The sequence below is a fragment of the Rhodnius prolixus genome, unplaced genomic scaffold, assembly GCF_049639745.1.
Source record: "Rhodnius prolixus isolate KJV_2025 unplaced genomic scaffold, Rpr scaffold_13, whole genome shotgun sequence".
Classification (NCBI taxonomy): domain Eukaryota; kingdom Metazoa; phylum Arthropoda; class Insecta; order Hemiptera; family Reduviidae; genus Rhodnius; species Rhodnius prolixus.
In genome coordinates, this window is record NW_027411583.1 from 2,851,065 (window position 1) to 2,870,981 (window position 19,917).

Here is a 19,917-nt window from a genome sequence, read left to right on the forward strand (position 1 = left end):
TTTATGTTCCATTTGTCGTTTAATCAACCCTTATACTTAACTTTTTAAACTGAAAGTTTGTCTTTTTTTTTAAAGGAGATAATAGCAGCAAAACAGAAGGTTTAAAAGAATTATTTCGTGAAGTCTGTATTTCCCAATTCGTTTTTATAATTGTTTTAACGCTTTAGAATCGTACTGAAGATTGAAGATCCGTCAAGGAATGCTGAACCACAATAGCGTTAGGTTAAGTTTTAATGGCGGGGCCACAAAATAAAAGAAGGCAACGAGAACGCCGTCCAGGCTAGCCTCTTTAAAAAATACTCATTTCTTTCTCGAAGTTAATGACGAAAATTTGCTCAACCTCCTGGGCAGAATGTATGTCAGCTTTGAGAGATTTTCTGCTGAAGTTACTGAGGAAATTGCTAAATGCGGAAGCATCTACATTTACTGCGGAACCGGTGTGTACAAAATTATGGCCAGAGGGGCGAACTCCGGTTCCTTCTGCTTGGAGAATGCGTGTACGAGTAATATGAAATTAAAGGGGTATCAGACATCCATAATTATTTATTAAATTCAATCAAATTAATTATTATTCAAATACTGTTGCATTATCTCATTTTTAAAAATGTATAGCCTTGTGATTAGCTAATAATTACCTTAGATTATGATGACGTAATTCGAGATAATAGGGGAAAAGTTCCTGTTTTAGAGCTAGGGGCCATCTTAGCTGATGTTAATTGGTTGTGGAAATTCATTTGCATTATATTTTGTATGTGTGGTTTTCCAGAAAATGGGTATCCGTTTTAAGCGGAGCCATTTACCATCCCTATTTTGAAATGGATGCTCTATTCAGAAAGGACTGTGTCTAAGTGCAGTCAGTACAACATTACGTTCGGCTGAGAGAGCTTTAAAGAGATCCGCCACCGGTCGACCTCACAATGCACTCGCATTATGACCACACACAAACTAACAATTGCATAAATCCTCTGCAGTTTGTTGTTCATATTACACTGTCTAGACTTACTGGGGATTCTTTTAAGTTTTACTGACTTTTCAAACATTTTAACAAGAGATAACCCCTTGTTATTAGTTCTATATTAGGCGGTTGTAAATCTTACTCCATCTAAAGCCACCCAAACAAGTCGGGTCCTAGATCAAAAATACCTGATTCTAGGTCTGAATAATTCAAGATTTTTTTACTACTACTACTACTACTACTACTGGCGCTACAGCCCATTACTGAGCCTTGGCCTCCTCAATCCGCTTCCGCCAGTCACTCCTATCCATTGCAGTAATCTTCCAATTTCTCACTCCAAGCAGGTCTCTGGCATCCACGCATACCCCATCATTCCATCTCAATTTAGGCCTGCCTACTCTCCTGATCCTATGTACTTCTTCTTGCAGAAGCCGTTTGGGTGTTTCCAAATCAGACATCCTTGCCACATGGCCTGCCCATCAGAGCCTGCAAGATTTTTTTGGATACCCATAAACATGAAGACAGTTATCATTATACGACAAATAGCTAGATATTTAGTTATTTTATTTGGCACATCCTCATCTGGATAAAAGGTAAACTCATAACCCAAATTATTTATTTTTTCTATAAAACACATTACATAATAAATAAATTCGTCCCAAAAACAATATATCAAGTAATCAAGCAAATAATACACGTAGGATAGCCACCGAGACTTGAACAATCCGTAAAAAGCCACTTTAACTTCAAGAAAGTCCTGCAAATTGCCCAGTTTTCTCGATACAGATGTAACTTTTGGTAACTTGCCATCGAGGAAATCAAGATGATAATGTTTCTAGGCCATTCTTATGGCTAAAGAAGTTCGAGTTTTAAGATAAATTTCCGGTGGCGCTGCTCGTTCAGAATCATATTATTCAATGGTAACCATTTCTTGGCCGATTCCTGACTTTTCATTTGCTGAAATATGGAAACAATATCTTTTGCTTTATTGATAATGGTCATCAGCAAGCTGTATACTTCTTCAGAATTCTGTGTCACTTCTTCATATTTTCGTACCTTAAGGCGAGACATTCGTCATTATAATAAAATTATTATTTCCTTTCTTATGAAGTAGTGAAACATTAGTTTTTTCGGAGCATTTCCTGTGTTTTTATTCCAACCACCAAGTTGTTCGGAATACTGACATTTGTCTAAGAGTAAATGTAGAACTTTATAGCAAAGTTAAAGATATATCTTTGAACAAGTTATAGGTTATGTAAACACAGACGTAAAATAATATACCATTTCTTACAGATTTTGAAAATTGGTTCCACAAATATTGAACAGGTGACATTAAAACCACCAAGATAAACACCTCTTACCGTTCTGCACCATTATTTCTTAGGGAAAAACCTGTAAAAAAAGGGTTTTTGAAACTATAAAAACCGCTATGAAAACTAACTCCTTCCAGTTTCTAGTTATATTTATTTAACGGATTTACGTCCCCATATACAGTGGGCTGTGGTTCAGTTTGGGTTGGCAAGTTTGTTTATATTCTGTGTATTTACTTTACTTGTGAACTACATTCTCATGGGTTCACATAAGTACCTAGGAGTTGGGTACATCTTATAGCGGTACTTCAGATCTGATGGTGATATTTTTGTTTTACGTGATGTTAGCCGATTTTTATTGTACCTAAAGGGCTTAAAGTTATATACAATCTAACCTCTCAATAACGGACACTGGCGGGGGAAAGCAAAGTGGCCGCTGTCTGGAGGTGGTCGTTAGAAGGAGGTAGGCAAGTTTCATAATGAAAAAATATGGGTTTTTTTTCCAAACATCTATTTAAAAATTGTTTATTATTAATAGATTTAAAAACGTACATAATTGCATAATTATTTACCTATATGATATGCGTCAAGTTTTTCTTAATTATCCATTGACTTAATTAACAATTTTTATAATAATCATCACATTTATTAATAACAATAATAATTTATGGTAAAATTATCATCATACTATCATCTACTATTAGAAAAATAGAACAAATCTTTCGACAAGTTGACGATTGCTCGATTTGGTTTTTGCAAAATCTTTCAACACATTTATTTTCTCTTCTTGAGTTAACCACTTTCGTTTAAGAGACATATTATAGGAAAAAATAATATTGTTCGCCCAAAGTTATATTGAAAAATGATTAAAATGGTACAAGATGTATGGAGCTTATGTAGGAAACTTTAGGAAAGACCAGAAAAAAAAAAAAAAAAAACTTGAGAGGGGATAATTACTTTTTATCACCGCGTCAAACGAACTTTTAATAATAAGGTGGTCGTTGATGGGAGGTGAAACATTTAATCCATTCCCCAAAATCAATGTCCGCGGTCGCTATGTAGAGTGTGTCCGTTAGACGGAGGTTCTTTTTTATAGAAAGTGTATTAGGGGTAAAACGGGGAAATCCAAAAACTGTCCGTAAATGTAGGTGGTCGCTAGTGGGAGTGTCCTTTATGGGAGGGAGGCTCGACTGTACCTTCTTGAATGTCATGATTATTATTAAAAAGGTTATAGAAAATCGACAGAACCGTGTTCGCGAGAAAGTGCCCAAAAAACTATTTAAAAAATGGACTTAATGAAGTAGCCCCTTCGGGTAGGCTAATTTAGTCCAAAAAGCCTATTAATGGGACCCAAATTGGCGCCAATTTTGCTCCTACTTAGTCGATTGCCTCCAAAAGGGCTACCAGAGCTCTCTCTCTCTTCTTCCCCATGATTCTGGCTCCCAACAAAGAGTCTCCTCTGTAAAACTCTTTTTTTAACATTATCTACCCAGGAGATGATCCTTCTTCTTCCTCTGATACGCTTCCCTATCATTTCCGTTTCGAAAGCCTAGGTTTCGTCCATTCTGCAGTTACGCAGACTGCCCATTTTTCCATCTGGTCTAAAATTAGTGGTACAATTTTCAACGAAGTGATAGTGTTTCGAACTAGGTCTCGCTTTGTTTTCCCTTCTACCTTTTTAGCATACTCCAGGTTATTTTCTACTTTAAAATAATTTAAAAATTAATTTTTGCCCAATATCAGTTTGCCCCTTTTGCCTGCCAGCAATATATTAGTCCAATATAACAATGTGTTAGATTCAATAAAGACAAATACCTCCAATATTGATAAATATGTAGGTATATAAAACTAGTTCTTTCTGAATATGGGTTATACGGATATTTCTGATAATTTATATAATTTATTTGTATTCAATAAAAAAAACCTTTGATTTTACAGGTCGACCTAATTCTAATATAAATAATTATGAAAATAGTTTCATATCATTACAAACACCGATTTCGCTTTTATTCGTTTCAAGACAGTACAGAAGTTACTAATAAGAAAACAATTAAACATTATCTGTACTAATTTTAATTAATAATTACACCATGTTTCTTGAATTTTGTTACAAATTGTTTTTGTAATACGTGAGCGGCTGTTTGATTATTATTGAGTAAAATTGGTTTATCTTGCTTTTAAACCAAAACAATTACGTGAATTACGTCTAAATTGCAAAACTAAGCAATCTGACTAAGCGAATTAATACAATATCCATAATGTAGAGGTAGTGCTGCACGAGACCGAGACGAGGCGAGACTTTATGCAGTCTCGATCTCGGTCTCGGTCTCGGTCGCTCAAATCTCGGTCTCGGTCTCGGTCTCGTCGAGATATCTCGGTCTCGGTCTCAGTTTTTTTGAATTTTTGTTCAAGTATTAAAAGTGGTTTGCTATTAATAATCTTTTCAAAAAATGTAATTATTTTCTAATAATTATTTTAATTTATATATTGGTAATGAAAATGTGTGTAAAAGAAGACAACTACTTACACTTCAATGCATCATATGTTACTATTACTGTTATATATCTTTATATAATTTCAAAAAGATGTTAAAAACGCGCCAAATGAAAGACCCAAATAACATATCTGCCTCCTATATCAAGTCGATTCGTGAAATAAAAAATACACCTCCCAACAAACTTCCCGCTCTATTAGTTATGGCTGTTGGTGAAGATAAAGAATCTGATGATTCACCTTTTGACGACGACGACGACTTCATCAATATTTTTGCACCATTTGCTCAAAAATCAGCAAATATCACCGAAGCATGGAAGACAGAAATAATTAATTATACCAAATTAGACCAAGCACCAGTAGACGTTGACATTTTAGAATGGTGGAAAACACGAGAATTCCTTCAAAAATTTGTCTAGAATGGCAAAAGATATTTTTAGTATCTGTGCAACTTCAGTGCCATCGGAAAGATTATTTTCGCAAGCTGCGATGATAATGACCAATAGAAGATCTTCTTTAACTTCTGATTCAGTAAAAGCTCTTTTATGTATCAATGCTTAGGCAAAGAGTATCTTAAAAACGAAAATAGTGCGAGACCTGCGAAGCTAATGAGTATTGTGGTACTGGGTTCGATTCCCGGTCTCAGGCCTTGGATTTTATTTAATGGTTAATATGAGAAATTTACAGTAAAGTATGTTTGCTAGTCGCCTCCGTCCGTAGTTGGACGTAAAGCCCCGCCTGAAAAATAGGCGATTACTTTACTTTGCTTACTTTACTTATGTAATTCGAAGTCAAATAGATGTAGTAATATTGAACATATATAATAAAATCGTAACTTTTAATAATTAATTCAATACCCGTAATGATTATTTATTAATAAAGAACACAATTTTATAATTTTGTAGCTAAAAATTAATATTTGAAAAACCGAGACGAGACCGAGATTTCTCGACGAGATATATATCATGTCTCGATCTCGGTCTCGGTCTCGGTTGCTCAAGTCTCGTTTCTCGTGCAGCACTATGTAGAGGGCATTGAACGATCTTAGATTTTACCCAATCTTTTAGAATATAAACGAAAGTGCCAATAATTATTAGATCAATTCATTTAGGATAATATTTGCTACGAAAATTTTGTAGCAGTACCTGCTTTACTGGCTGTAAAAAAGGGATTCTTATGTAGGCTGTGAAGCAAAGGGTTGAGTTTCATGTCTACAATGGTATTGCGATTCATTTAAAACAATTGCCTTTTTAATCTTTAAATAATAACCTTTATAACTTGTATCTAACATAGAAATAATGTTGATTTAACTAACTGTACGAGTAATATTTGTGAACTTTGTGATTGTATGTTGTTAAATGGCCAATAGAAAACAGTCTTATGTACATATATACATGAATCAATACAGCCAGTATTATTATGTAACTGTGCCATTGTAGGCCATTTATCTTTTATATGATAGTTCTAATAGTGATAATCTCCTATAATAAAATTGGGATATGTCTGAAGTTATCATTTGTATTGAGAATGGGACCAACTTTCACAATTATGTCGCCAATCAGCCGGTAAGTCTTCCTAATCTCTCTTTTATTTCTATTCAAAAATATGATACGAGCTCCCCCTTGAGTCCAAAAAATTAGTTTTTCAGAAAACGGGGCGTGAGGGGTAAATTTGAGGCCAGAATCTCTTCACAGAAAGTAGTACTTTATTGAGAGTATTTTTCACTCATTTTTGATCTATTTCCCTTCCCCTCAAAAATAGCTTTCACGATTTTCTTTAATTAATAAACAGACATACAAACTTTAATTTGAAAACAGACATGTTTTCATGGATATTTCGATTAAAGGCCCCCGGCATATTTGGGAGAAGTTTGGGGGGTGATTTCCTTTTCTCCATTCAACTGGTACTTATCACATTGTAGTCTTATCACTTTCATTGATAATCTCTATTTCTTTACACTAAATAATCTGGTTATATTTTTTGTATATGTTTACATAAAAGCAAAAGATTTCTGTTAATAATTTTATTTAATTATAATGAAACTGAATTCAGAAATGAACTTGAAATGAAATTTAAGCAACTATAATACTTTTACTTCCCCTAAAATGGGTACAAAATGATAAGTAAGTCAAATTGTCGACTGATAATTTAGTAAAATATTGGTTATTTTCTTATTCTCTTAAAGAGAAGTTATTGGTAATCGTGCAGATTTTTGGTTATTAGTTTTAACCTGAAATATCCTGTTTTTGAGGACTCCTGGGGGTTTGAAAAACAGATTTTTAAAAATGTATTCTGTTGGTGCAAAAACGAAAAATCTTAGAGCATGCCATAATGAGGTTTTTGGGTCATAATCTGTTAATCTGAGGTACCATTTTACTGAAAAGTTTGTTTTTTAATGTACCTAGAAAAACGCTAAAACGATTTTCTGTAAAGTTGGTTTAACAAATTTTATATAATACGAGTATATCGATCTACAACTTTTTATTTTCGATCGTTTTCCAATGAAATTCAATTGATGGCTCTCCTAAGGGAAGAAAGTAGTTGAAGTTTTCTTTTAATGTGCCACTTACTGTACGTTGTACTGTCTTACCACCTCCAAGAATCCAATTTTGGAAGTAGAATTTCACAAATTAAAGAAAAATGGATGATCAAAAAATACCACCTAATGAAAAATATTTTGAGATTTTCAAAATTGATTGTTTTGATTAAATAAAGATCAAGATTAATTGATCAATTTACAATTTTTTTCGACTGTTGATCAAAAACAAAAAATCATAAAATGATTTTTAAAATTACCAGATAGAAGTTTCGATCAGATTTGATTTTTTTATATGTTTATTTTTATTGATGTTTTCTTTTATCATTTTACATTTTAAACAAATTCATTTTAGGACAGTACCCGAGGGTAGACTTTTCCGGATAAGATTACAGTGTAATGTACACTTTTACAAACAGTATAATTTTTTGCAGAAAATTTTTGAGTTAGAATCGTTGAGAATAGTAGAAAGAGAAGTCGTTTTTTAAAAAATTCAAGTTGTACCAACCTTTGTCGCTTAGAGTCTTGTCCAATTCACTTGCCACCATCTGGACAATATTCTCACATTATAGACAACACTGTCCAGCATCAGTGTCGGACTAAGAAAAGGTTGCATCCTCTTTGCTATCTACGCATCGCGATATTAGCTTTTCCTCTTTTTTCGTACATCCTCAGTAAAGCTATGTACTTACGAGGGTCGTTTGAAAAGTCCGTGCAAAAATAAAAACTACTTAATTTTTTGGGGTAAACCTTTTTTATTTTTCAACATAGTCTCCTTTTAGGCTTATACACTTCGTCCAACGCTGCTCTAGTTTGTTGATCCCTTCCGAATAATAGGATTTGTCCAAGTCTGAAAAATAGCCATTCGTTTCTGCAATCACCTCCTCGTTTGAATAAAATCTTTTTCCCGCCAGCCATTTCTTCATATTGGGGAACAAATAGTAGTCCGAGGGAGCCAAGTCTGGAGAATAGGGGGGATGTGAAACGAGTTGGAACCCTATTTCCATTAATTTTGCGACCACAACTGCTGAGGTGTGAGCTGGTGCGTTGTCGTGATGGAAAAGGACTTTTTTTGTGGGCCAATCGTGGGCGTTTTTCTTGCAGCTCGGTTTTCAAACGGTCCAATAACGATGAATAATATGCACCTGTAATAGTTTTACCCTTTTCCAGATAGTCGATGAGGATTATTCCTTGCGAATCCCAAAAGACAGTCGCCATAATCTTTCCGGCCGAAGGAACGGTCTTCGCCTTTTTTTGGCGCAGATTCCCCCTTGGTAACCCATTGTTTAGATTGTTCTTTGGTCTCAGGAGTGTAGTGATGTATCCATGTTTCATCCACAGTGACGAAACGACGCTTGAAGTCCTGCGGATTCTTCTGGAACAGCTGCAAACCGTCCTTGCAACACTTCACACGATTTCGTTTTTGGTCAAAGTGTGAGCAATCACGGCACCCATCTTTGTCATGTCCAAATGTTGATGCAAAATATTATGTACCCGTTCATTCGAGATGCCCACAGCTAGCAAGCTCACGCACCTTCACTCTTCTGTCATCCATCACCATATCATGGATTTTATCAATGATTTCTGGAGTAGTAACCTCAACAGGGCGTCCAGAACGTTCAGCGTCACTTGTGCCCATATGGCCACTCCGAAAATTTTGAAACCACTTATAAACTGTTCTAATCGAAGGTGCAGAGTCACCATAATGTTTATCAAGCTTCTCTTTAGTCTCCTGAGGCGTTTTGCCTTTCATAAAGTAGTGTTCAGTTAACACACGAAATTCTTTTTCGTCCATTTTTTGAAAATCACTCGACTTCCTCGATTCAAACGAATGCCAAACACAAAGAAATAGACCGATCTGGCTGAAACTTGGTGTGTGTTCTTCCAAGAGATGCTACTAACTAAACATAACCTCGATACGCGCCAGTAGTGCTATCTCTCTCACTTTGCACGGATTTTTCAAACGACCCTCGTAACTTAACTAATGATAGCTTTATTAGCCGTCTTATTAAAATCGATCTTATCGAATAAAATAACAACTCGATGATCTATTTAATTTGCTAGTAGTTATCGCTTAAGTTCCAGTTTGATCCTCACAATTTTGTTGCTCTCCTTTCCAGGATCTCTTCTTTTTCACCTGAAAGCTCTTTATCCAAGTTAAGTGTTAAGTCAGACAATTTTTTTTGTACTCTTAACTGATTTCTTTTTAAAGATATTTGGAGACAACATCGATAAAATTTGGTTACTAAAGTGGAGCATTGAAAATTATTGCTTTTCTTTTATGTGATGACAATTCACAAATTTAGAAAACTGTTTCTCTGATTGACGTACAGTTTAGCCGCACTAATTGGTTTCACTCTTCAGAGTATATCTTTAAATCTCTTCTCTCTCTCTCTCTATCTCTTCCAGACTTGCAGTGGCCATTCTTCATTTTTAAGAAAGTATATTTCTATGTGAATACAATCCATTTTGAAGTATTTGGGACCCTATGCAGAATTATGAATTGTAGATGAATGGTTTTGTACAGTTTGAAAGAGGTTGGTAGCACCATCGTTGACCACTGCCATACATATCTCGTCACGACAAGCTGACACATGACTACTCCATTCAACATAACAACATAACCTTACCTTCTTCATTAGTTGTACGTACTGTCCAACATCATATCGCCCCCCCCCCTATAGACAAAATACACATGCACACAAAACACACGAAAAAACCCTTTTTTCCGTCCGTACAAATAACACTTGCAAAAGCTTTAACTTAACTGGGTAAAAAAATATCTCGGTGAAATATCTTAAACTTTCTCATTTTTCCCCAAAAACATCTTATCTATCTTATTTTACGCACTGTACCAAACTTTAACTTGTTAAAAATGGATTAACTCTTATTCTTCTGTAAAATCCTTTTGTTGCAATTCTTCTAGTTATTTTCATAGTTTATTCCCAAACTTTCATTCATCAACATCTATTTCTTAGTTTCATTCATGGTGAATAAAAGCCACGGTTGACTGGATAAAGATTGTGGCATATTTTGCCGAATTTCAACGTCTTTCGTTTTTCTCCTCACAATTTTGACTTTAAGGCTAAATAAAAAAAACCTTGCATAAACATCTGCGCGACTTTTTTTTAATTATATTTCTTAAATTGTTGCCAAATGGGAACATTTTTGAATTTATACCATACAAAGTGAGAGAGATAGCACTACTGGCGCGTATCGAGGTTATGTTTAGTTAGTAGCATCTCTTGGAAGAACACACACCAAGTTTCAGCCAGATCGGTCTATTTCTTTGTGTTTGGCATTCGTTTGAATCGAGGAAGTCGAGTGATTTTCAAAAAATGGACGAAAAAAAAATTTCGTGTGTTGATTAAACACTACTTTATGAAAGGCAAAACGCCTCAGGAGACTAAAGAGAAGCTTGATAAACATTATGGTGACTCTGCACCTTCGATTAGAACAGTTTATAAGTGGTTTCAAAATTTTCGGAGTGGCCATATGGGCGCACAAGTGACGCTGAACGTTCTGGACGCCCTGTTGAGGTTACTACTCCAGAAATCATTGATAAAATCCATGATATGGTGATGGATGACAGAAGAGTGAAGGTGCGTGAGCTTGCTAGTGCTGTGGGCATCTCGAATGAACGGGTACATAATATTTTGCATCAACATTTGGATATGACAAAGCTATCCGCAAGATGGGTGCCGCGATTGCTCACGCTTGACCAAAAACGAAATCGTGTGAAGTGTTGCAAGGACGGTTTGCAGCTGTTCCAGAAGAATCCGCAGGACTTCAAGCGTCGTTTCGTCACTGTGGATGAAACATGGATACATCACTACACTCCTGAGACCAAAGAACAATCTAAACAATGGGTTACCAAGGGGGAATCTGCGCCAAAAAAAGGCGAAGACCGTTCCTTCGGCCGGAAAGATTATGGCGACTGTCTTTTGGGATTCGCAAGGAATAATCCTCATCGACTATCTGGAAAAGGGTAAAACTATTACAGGTGCATATTATTCATCGTTATTGGACCGTTTGAAAACCGAGCTGCAAGAAAAACGCCCACGATTGGCCCACAAAAAAGTCCTTTTCCATCACGACAACGCACCAGCTCACACCTCAGCAGTTGTGGTCACAAAATTAATGGAAATAGGGTTCCAACTCGTTTCACATCCCCCCTATTCTCCAGACTTGGCTCCCTCGGACTACTATTTGTTCCCCAATATGAAGAAATGGCTGGCGGGAAAAAGATTTTATTCAAACGAGGAGGTGATTGCAGAAACGAATGGCTATTTTTCAGACTTGGACAAATCCTATTATTCGGAAGGGATCAACAAACTAGAGCAGCGTTGGGCGAAGTGTATAAGCCTAAAAGGAGACTATGTTGAAAAATAAAAAAGGTTTACCCCAAAAAATTAAGTAGTTTTTATTTTTGCACGGACTTTTCAAACGACCCTCGTAAAATGCCCTAAAAAAGGATTTTTAACAAAAATCAAAATTATACAATCAAAAAATTTGGATCTAAATAAAGTTAAAATTTCATTTAGTAATGTGAGATATTTCCAATGATTTTGGGGAGGGGTCTTTTAGAATTTTATCTAGACATTTAACGTAACCTCCCTTTATACTATAAAATAAAACGTAGAATCGTATATTAACTCAAATGGGCCTAAAGAGGAGAATTAATCCACTCTAGATTTGTCCACATTGAAGAAAATCATTTTTTTTTCATCAATTTCCTTTTTTTATAATCAAATCGAGTATTTCCCGTAAAAATTGTGAGTCGAAAATAGTCACGATTCCAAATACTTTTTTTCTTACGTGAATTAGAAGAATATAATAATGAAATAGTTAAAATTAATTAACCTTCTTTTTTTAAAAACAATACTACTAAAATAATAAAAAGAAATTTTTAATATTTATTTTGTAAAAAGGGAAAATTCCGTTATGAAATACAATATGCCAAGGTCCCGTTTTAACCAAAGTCACAAAAATTCTATATTTGAATAAACAAAGTTTTATTTTAGCAAAACATAATTACCTTGACATAATGACCACGTAATTGTGGTAGTAGGAATTGTGCAGATATTAATATTAGTATTGTATTTATTTATTTTTGATAAGTTATACATATTAGGATAGTGAAAATATTTAATTTAAATGGCTTCTTCGTTTGAAGAAATTATCAAATTATTACTTAGTATAGCAGCATTCGGTAACCAACATTGGTTATGGATGCCAGATGTCGAACTTCGCAGGAACTACCACGATAGGAAATGACTTTCTAAACAAAGATGAAGCGGAAATCGTACGACAGATTTCTGTCTATTTCCTTTATGTTTTCTCTTAGACCACAGATTATACTTTTAATCTGACCGGTATTGGGTCTTAATCCACCTACTAGGTTAGTCTAGTTCGTCTAAGGATAAACTTTCCTAATATCGTGGATCGAAAAAATCTCTTTAATTTTTTTTAAGGTAAAATATGTCAAATAATAAAAATTATTGTTAATAAAATTAAGCAGTGAGAACACCAAGTTGAATGAAAATGTCCAAACCGTTACCGAAAAAAATGCAGTCAATTAAGAAAGAAACCCATTTTTGGTAAAGTCGCACATTTGGTTTAACGTTTTTCTTTAAATTTAGGGCACAAGCGGTGATTTTAATCCATCTTAATGTCATGTAGTTGGTGATACCAAACTTAAGTATCCTGAATTCTTTTAAGGCAGGATCTCTGAGTGACACTTGGCAGCTCGTAAAAGTTGTTTTTTTAATTTGGAATCTTGGCTACTCATTTAATTCAAGTTCAAATAAGATAAGTGATTTACAGGTGATATAATGATGATATAGGTGTTGTTCGGGTGACAGTAATGTCTCTTAGGAATGATATGTTATAAAGGAGACCACTCGTACCTCTTCCTCAAAAGTGATTTAAAATGGATTTTCGAAAATGTTTCAAATAAGAAGAATAGATCCAGAAAGTATGCAACGATCATATTCCCATGCGACAGAAAAAAATTTCACTCTTCAATTTTATGTGCACTATACGCGCTTAATTAGTAAGTTTTTTATCTTTACAATAGTCACATAAAAAATATAATGAATTTAACTATTGTAAAAACTCACTGTTACTACAAATTTAAATCGAAAATTTTAAGTTGCAATACTTTTTAAATATTATAATTTAGGCATCACTGTTTGTAACCTAAAAGAAACCTTACGTTCAGGCCAACAGCCCGATGAGGTGACTAATTAACTATGAAAGAAATACTAAAACTTTTCTGAAAATACTCCTCCTAAAATGAAGCAAATTGCACAAAAACTTATAGATAACTTACTTAAAACTTACTAGTGTAATAGTAAACATGATTAAAAGCTAGATTACTTACCACCGACATTTATGGAAATAATGTAAGTACAGTAATTGTCAATTTAATGAAATAATTACAAAAATTAATTTATAACTTTTCTTAGTTATTCCCAATTGAATTTTAATGTTTAAAGTTTTCTAAACCTCAATTTAATTCAGTATTGTATAACTGAACCTAATCTGTTGGTAGCATTTTTGTTTTAGAGCATTTATCTTCAAAATTATAGAAACAATTGCCAAAAAAATGCAAAATTGAACATTAGAGGGAAGTTTCTTTTTACTGAACTATATCGGGTTCAGGTAAGCAACATATTTTTGCAATTAAACAATTGGACTATCATTCTTATTAAAAACGTGGCCTCAGGTATTTTTGCAATGCCTAAACTATTTTAGAACTTATAAATGACCATAATTCTGTTCTTTTATACAGAGAGAGGTGTATTCTCAAGAAATAATGAAACAAAAATGAGAGTGGAATTTTCACAAGAACACAATTTTTACCTCTTGGGATTATAACATTTTTAAATTCATCATTCACAAAGAAGGGATTATTTTTAGTTTCGTTAAAATAGTTTTATTAGAAACATTTTCGAAAAGAATAGGTAAGTTACAATAATAGTTACTTTAAAGCTTTACATACAAGTTATTTGAAATACTAGAATTTCATAAACAAAGATATCTTAATTTTTATAGAAAATTATGAACAAGCCCGGGATTTTTTTAATTTCGTCCTCGGGATCTCTATTGCGGTATTTTTATGGTGAGAGTTCTTTAAATCAGCACATCTTAGAAGTCTAAACGTTAGGTGAAATAGAAAAGCTATTTCCCCAGGGTTCTATGGAATTTCTTCTGGCACCCCACACAATTTCGCACATCCTTTCACCGATAGAAGACCTTTAAGGCTATAAGCCCATATTGTGACACCTATGTCGCGAATGACATATGACTGTTCATTGACGGTATCTGTAACGTAACTAAACTAATGAAATGGTGCTCAGTGCTATGCATCGTTGCATTGTTCTTGTCGCGGTGGTGTATCGTTTTGGTAGAGTTATTCAAGCCATACTTGGGTGTCTGCCACTTTTCCACTGTTATTAAATGTTTTTTTTGGAGGTTATAATGTACGATAGGTTATTTATTATTAATACACGATTGCATTTTCTTTGCTATTTGATCACGGTTTCTGAAATATGGGCCATCAAATAGAATTAGAAAAAACAAATTGAATTTAACTATTTAAAGTAACTAGGTAATTGATCAACTTCATTGCTGTATTTTCTTATAATACACTCTGAAAGCTTAATATATTTTCTAATTGACTTATTTATTTATTTTATTATTAATAATATACTATTTTTTCATCCCGAAGTACTACTATTTAAGTAGCATTTATAATCTAGTCTTTCACGGACATGCGTATCTCAGTATCTGCCTAACCTAATGTCGCAGTGGATTTGTCTTACAGCCAATTCATTTGATCAGATAATCTTCCTACTAAACAACCGAAGCTGTAATTCTCCGCATGATGCTGCGCAGTTTTTCAGTTGTTAGTCAGTTATCCACTACTTGTTAGTAATATTGATTTAGTTTCTGAAAATTGGTAACATCTACTTGGAACCATTGTTCCGTCATGGTTAAGAAGAATTTCTCTCGCTTTCTTAAGTATATTTTATTCAGTGGTTTCTTAGTTGTTGGTAATATTGATAGTTAGGCAATATTCTCTGCATTATTATATCGACTCTCTGAAGACATAATGAAATATTAAGGATTTTTTATAAAGCCAAAAATAGATAAGCACCTACCTAATCATAGCGCATCTTAGTTACTGTCATTTCACTTCTTATCTCAAATCCTACTTTTTTTGTCACTACCTCTCCTACAGACCTGCACAGCATTCAAGTTATATAAAGTTTAGGTGGAGCTTTCATCAAAGTTATAAAAAAAATCACCAAGAGAAGTGGGCGGGTACCTCTACACTTACTAGTCAACCAACCAGCGTTTTCCCTCAACCTCCCTACTACAATAAATGCCCCTTTCTATTGCTATTGGTTTTACAGCCAAAGTGAAAGGGTTGGCCACTCTGGCTGGGTAAAGAGTGTGGAGAAGTTACCCCACTAAATTGTAAGTTTGTATATGTACAGCAGTGTGGAAAACGTAATAAACAGAATTCCATATATCATTAGTGGAATACTGTTTGTGAAGGTAACACGTCGTCATCTGTTGTGCTTTCTTCGTAACTAAAGTGACGAGAATTTCTTGACGTCCTGCTTTTACACTACTTTGACAACATTTTCATCATTGATTGACTAAAGAGTAAGTATTAATTAATTCATTTTCATTTTTTTTTACCATTAGGTATCACCTAAGGGTAACTTTAAACTTCTAAGATGTGAATTTTAAAAATTTTACTGGCAATTAAAGATTAATTGAACAATCTTGAGTTTTTGCTTTTAAAATTAAATTATTTCAGTAGATTAATATGTAAGAAAAAAATTTATCGAATAGTTGAATGATTTTTCAATTGTGTTCAGCAAATGTAGATTCATTTCATGATATAAGTGTACTGTCCTACGAACTACGATATTAAATTAAGTTTCCACTATTTCAAACTTTTTGTCCCTATTTTTTGAGAAATATCTGAGCGGAAAAAGGGTCTAAACCCAATATCCTGCATGTGAGAATAATTACTGTGCTAATCCCTTTCCATTTTACTATAAGAATATTTATTGCTTAGGGTTAAATTTTTTAAAACTGTGCTTTCATTTTGAATATTTTTTTGAAAAACCTCATAAATTTTAGTGAATTTTAAATAGTATTTGTAGGATTTTTCACCATGGTTCCAAATCTTTGGATGGTGCTGCATTTTTTATTTATTTTTTTGCGACTTAATTGTAATTTTTACCATATTTGCCGTATAAATTGATTTCAGGGGGAGCCCTGGACGGGGAACTGTAGGTAAAAGCTACTTTTTTTTCTGAAGAGTTCCTTAATAAGTAGGTCTTCCGTAACCAAATATTTCTTTATTTTCAGCTTCCCACTGGATCTGTCCCGGGTATCCTCTTCTCTCATTGCGCAACAGTGGAGGCTTTCTCGGACGTTCTCTATCCACGTTTCCTTGGGTCTGCTCTTTGTTCTTCTTCCTTCAGCTTCCCAGTCTAGGAACTCCTTAGCCATTCTCCCATCATCCATTCTTTCTATTTGGCCGTACCATCTAACTCTCTTTTCCTTCTACCTTCTGCTGTTCATTTTTCGAATTGTTCATTTTATTTTTTTATTTTTTCGTTTCTTACTCTTTCAAGCTTTTGATATTCGTGCTTCCTTTCTCCAGCAATCCATCTCGGTGGTAAGAAGATTATTCAAGGTCCAAGTCTCGGTGGCATATAGTACTAAGCTACTAAAAAATGACTTTTTGGTACTATTTAGAATACTGCAACTCCCTAATTCGGGGTTCATAATAGGTAAAAACTGCTTTTCATTTCTGTTCGTACCTGAGTGCATCCCCGACTTAGAGCATTCATACAATGTGAACAGAGATTGCACAGATCACTTCTAGTACTAGAGGATATTGTTTGAAGCAATTTTCTTGGGAAATTCGATTTGAGGACACACACAGAGAGAGGAGCTTAAAAGAAAATTCTTCAATTGAAAGTAGGATTTCACTGATTGGATTTTCCACTTTTTTGGGGTATGTCTCGAAATTGTTCTCTAAAAATTCATTCATAGATTAAATTTACACAGATATATGACTTTTATTTGAATAATTATTCTAGAACAATACGTTTTAGGGCAGTTCTCGAAAAGAGAATAGGTTATCGTTTCAGAGAAATGTTTATTTATTTTTGAGAGAAATCTGACTTGAATGCCATCCATCAAATTGGGTAATTAAACTGTAATTGAGAGTCCCCTTACTTTTCCTAAATTATCTCTTAAAATATTAACTGTAAGCCGAAAGAGAAACATGATTACCAACTGTATAAACTTTGTTTTCCTTTTAAACTCACGTAAATAGGAAGGAGCTGATGTTGAGCATGATAATCTCTCCCCCCCTCCTCCCACAGTCAACAGAGTCTACGGTTTCAATGACGACACAGACCAATATGACACTCACCCGTATCCATTTCCTCCTTTTAACTAATATGGGCCATAATTTGTAATCAATTGTAATTATGTACCACATAATCTCTACAGATAATAAATAGTTTAATGTTTACATATAAATAATTAAAGGAGGACTCTTTCTTTTTATTACTGTTTACTGGCAGTGTTGATATTGTGTTTTGGTGGTTCTAACTGTTGTTGACATTTCTATTAGCGAGTTAAGGTTTATAGAGATTTAACTCTTGTGGTAAGAGGAGATTTTATAGTTTTATATTACTTTAAGAATAACCAATATTTTATTAATTTAATCAGAACTGTTTGTCCTAAATTTACATATTTACTTTGCATTATTACTCTCTTCCACCGATCATTTACTTTTTTCTCTACTAGGGAATCCATTTTGAGTTCTGGCTCCGGAAACACCCATTTAGAGGTCTTTGTAATCCAGTAAAATGTTTTGTTTCAATTTCAGTGTGTTTCCAGCATTATTCATAAAGGGAAAATTGCCAGAATTTCGAATTATTGGTACAATAGGGCCTGATAAATGAGCACTAGGGCCAAAATCTGCCCCGACCGCAATTGTTGGCCCTTTTACTAAATAATTTTTTTTTCTGACTGGCTTCTACTTATTGTTATTCCATTCATGTTGATTTTATAAATTTATTTGTAAATTGTTTCCCGAAACATTCGCTTATTTATTTATTTTATCTAGGAGAGGATAAGTTCAACTATTAGGTAACGTGCCGTTTGTTTTGTTTTGTTTTGTCTGCCATGATAAATTTGCTTTTTGCCAATAAGAGATTCCCACTTTAATAATCTAGGTTTGATGGATTTAAAAAAGTTATTTTTGTTGAAGGTAATTTTTGTGAAAACTTTTCGTATCTTATTTTATTGACTGGAATAATGGAAATGAATCAATAAAAACCTAGGAAAATGTTACTTAAAACTAAAAGCCTTAATGATATGTAATTAAAATGAGTTCAACCACTCTACAGAATGTTATACATCAATCACAACTTAAATATAAATTAGATCCTATTAACTAATTAGTAAACAGTTAAAAGGTGAAGGACACTTTTGGAAAAGGCAGGGTGACTTCTTTATCTCTTTTTTTTTTTTTGTGTCAATTTGTGTCTCTTGTAAAGGGCGGCCCAAAAAACACAATACTACGTCACAAGAAGGGTCCCGTTATGTATCTGTACTCTAGTGATTTCTATGGGGAAATCGAAGGTTACGCCTGAGTTTTGCAAAAATGTCGCCTTTTTTTTTTTTACAAATTTCTCTTTTTTAGAGTTTATTATTTAATGACCCCTCCCGAGGTTGTCTCAAGTTAAAATGTCCTTTGGTCTGAAAACGTACTTCTTTATTTCTGCTTATTTTTTCCCCCCTTCTCGAGTAAATCAAAGGCGGTGTCATGTACTTTCACATATTACTTAGCCAAAAAAAAATAGGGTCTTCAATTTAGGTCAAACGGGTTTTACATTCTTTGTCAAAATATTTTAAGAAAACTTGACAAATTATTTGATTATTTTGTCAAAAAAAATTGCTTAAAAAAAAATAGTTATTGTGGACAAAGTAAATCTCTCCCAGTATTATGAATTTTTTCTCAATTTCTATAACTTTGGCGTTCGCATAGAGTTGCATTGTTGTAGAAGGTCATTGATTCTTCGATTACCACTCAGCCCCAAAATGAATCCTCCAATTAAAATAAATAAAAATAAAAAACAGAAATCTTGAACTTATAAGAAAAATATGGTGACACTATTTCTGTTTCAAGAAACCGTGAAAAGTTTATTTCCGTTCGGGATTCCGATATCGAAAAATTGGAACATTCAAAATACTTCCAGTTGCCTGAATTAAAAAATCAGCCAATCACAAATTTACTGAGTTTTTTTTTTTTCAGTACTAATAACTCAAAAACAGCCCTAAAGGTATTCTTGTAAATTTAGCGGAGAATTCTTGTTTTTTTGCTTATGTACTTTTGCAGAGAAATGTGTTTCTTAAGGGAGACCCCTCTAACAAGAGATATCTTCTAGGGCATGGTTAGATTTTTATTTAGAAGATTATAGATTAGTTTGAAATGCTACTGTTTAGAATGGAATGATCGTTATTTTTATAATAATAATATTTATTGCTTTTTAAGTTTACACTTTACAAGC

At 33.8% G+C, this 19,917-nt stretch overlaps 1 protein-coding gene across 7 annotated transcripts in view; it reads left to right on the forward strand.

Annotated features, from left to right (window-relative positions):
- Window positions 1–19,917, forward strand: part of LOC141447939 (protein lethal(2)k10201-like) — a 75,910-nt gene that overhangs the window by 42,798 nt on the left and 13,195 nt on the right. The window contains exons 1-3 of one of the 7 annotated variants that reach the window (XM_074115915.1): window positions 13,518–13,701; window positions 13,865–13,960; window positions 14,091–14,262. The exons of 1 other annotated variant lie outside the window; for it this stretch is intronic. Coding sequence is in view for 3 of the 6 variants with exons in the window: in XM_074115909.1 (XP_073972010.1) it covers window positions 6,258–6,323; window positions 13,865–13,960 (162 nt within the window). In the remaining 3 variants the exon portion in view is untranslated. Of the gene's footprint in view, window positions 1–6,099; window positions 6,324–13,517; window positions 13,702–13,864; window positions 13,961–14,090; window positions 14,263–15,824; window positions 15,974–17,906; window positions 18,006–19,917 lie in introns of those variants that run through there. 5 more of the 7 variants (XM_074115909.1, XM_074115911.1, XM_074115910.1 and 2 more) reach the window with 5 other exon arrangements.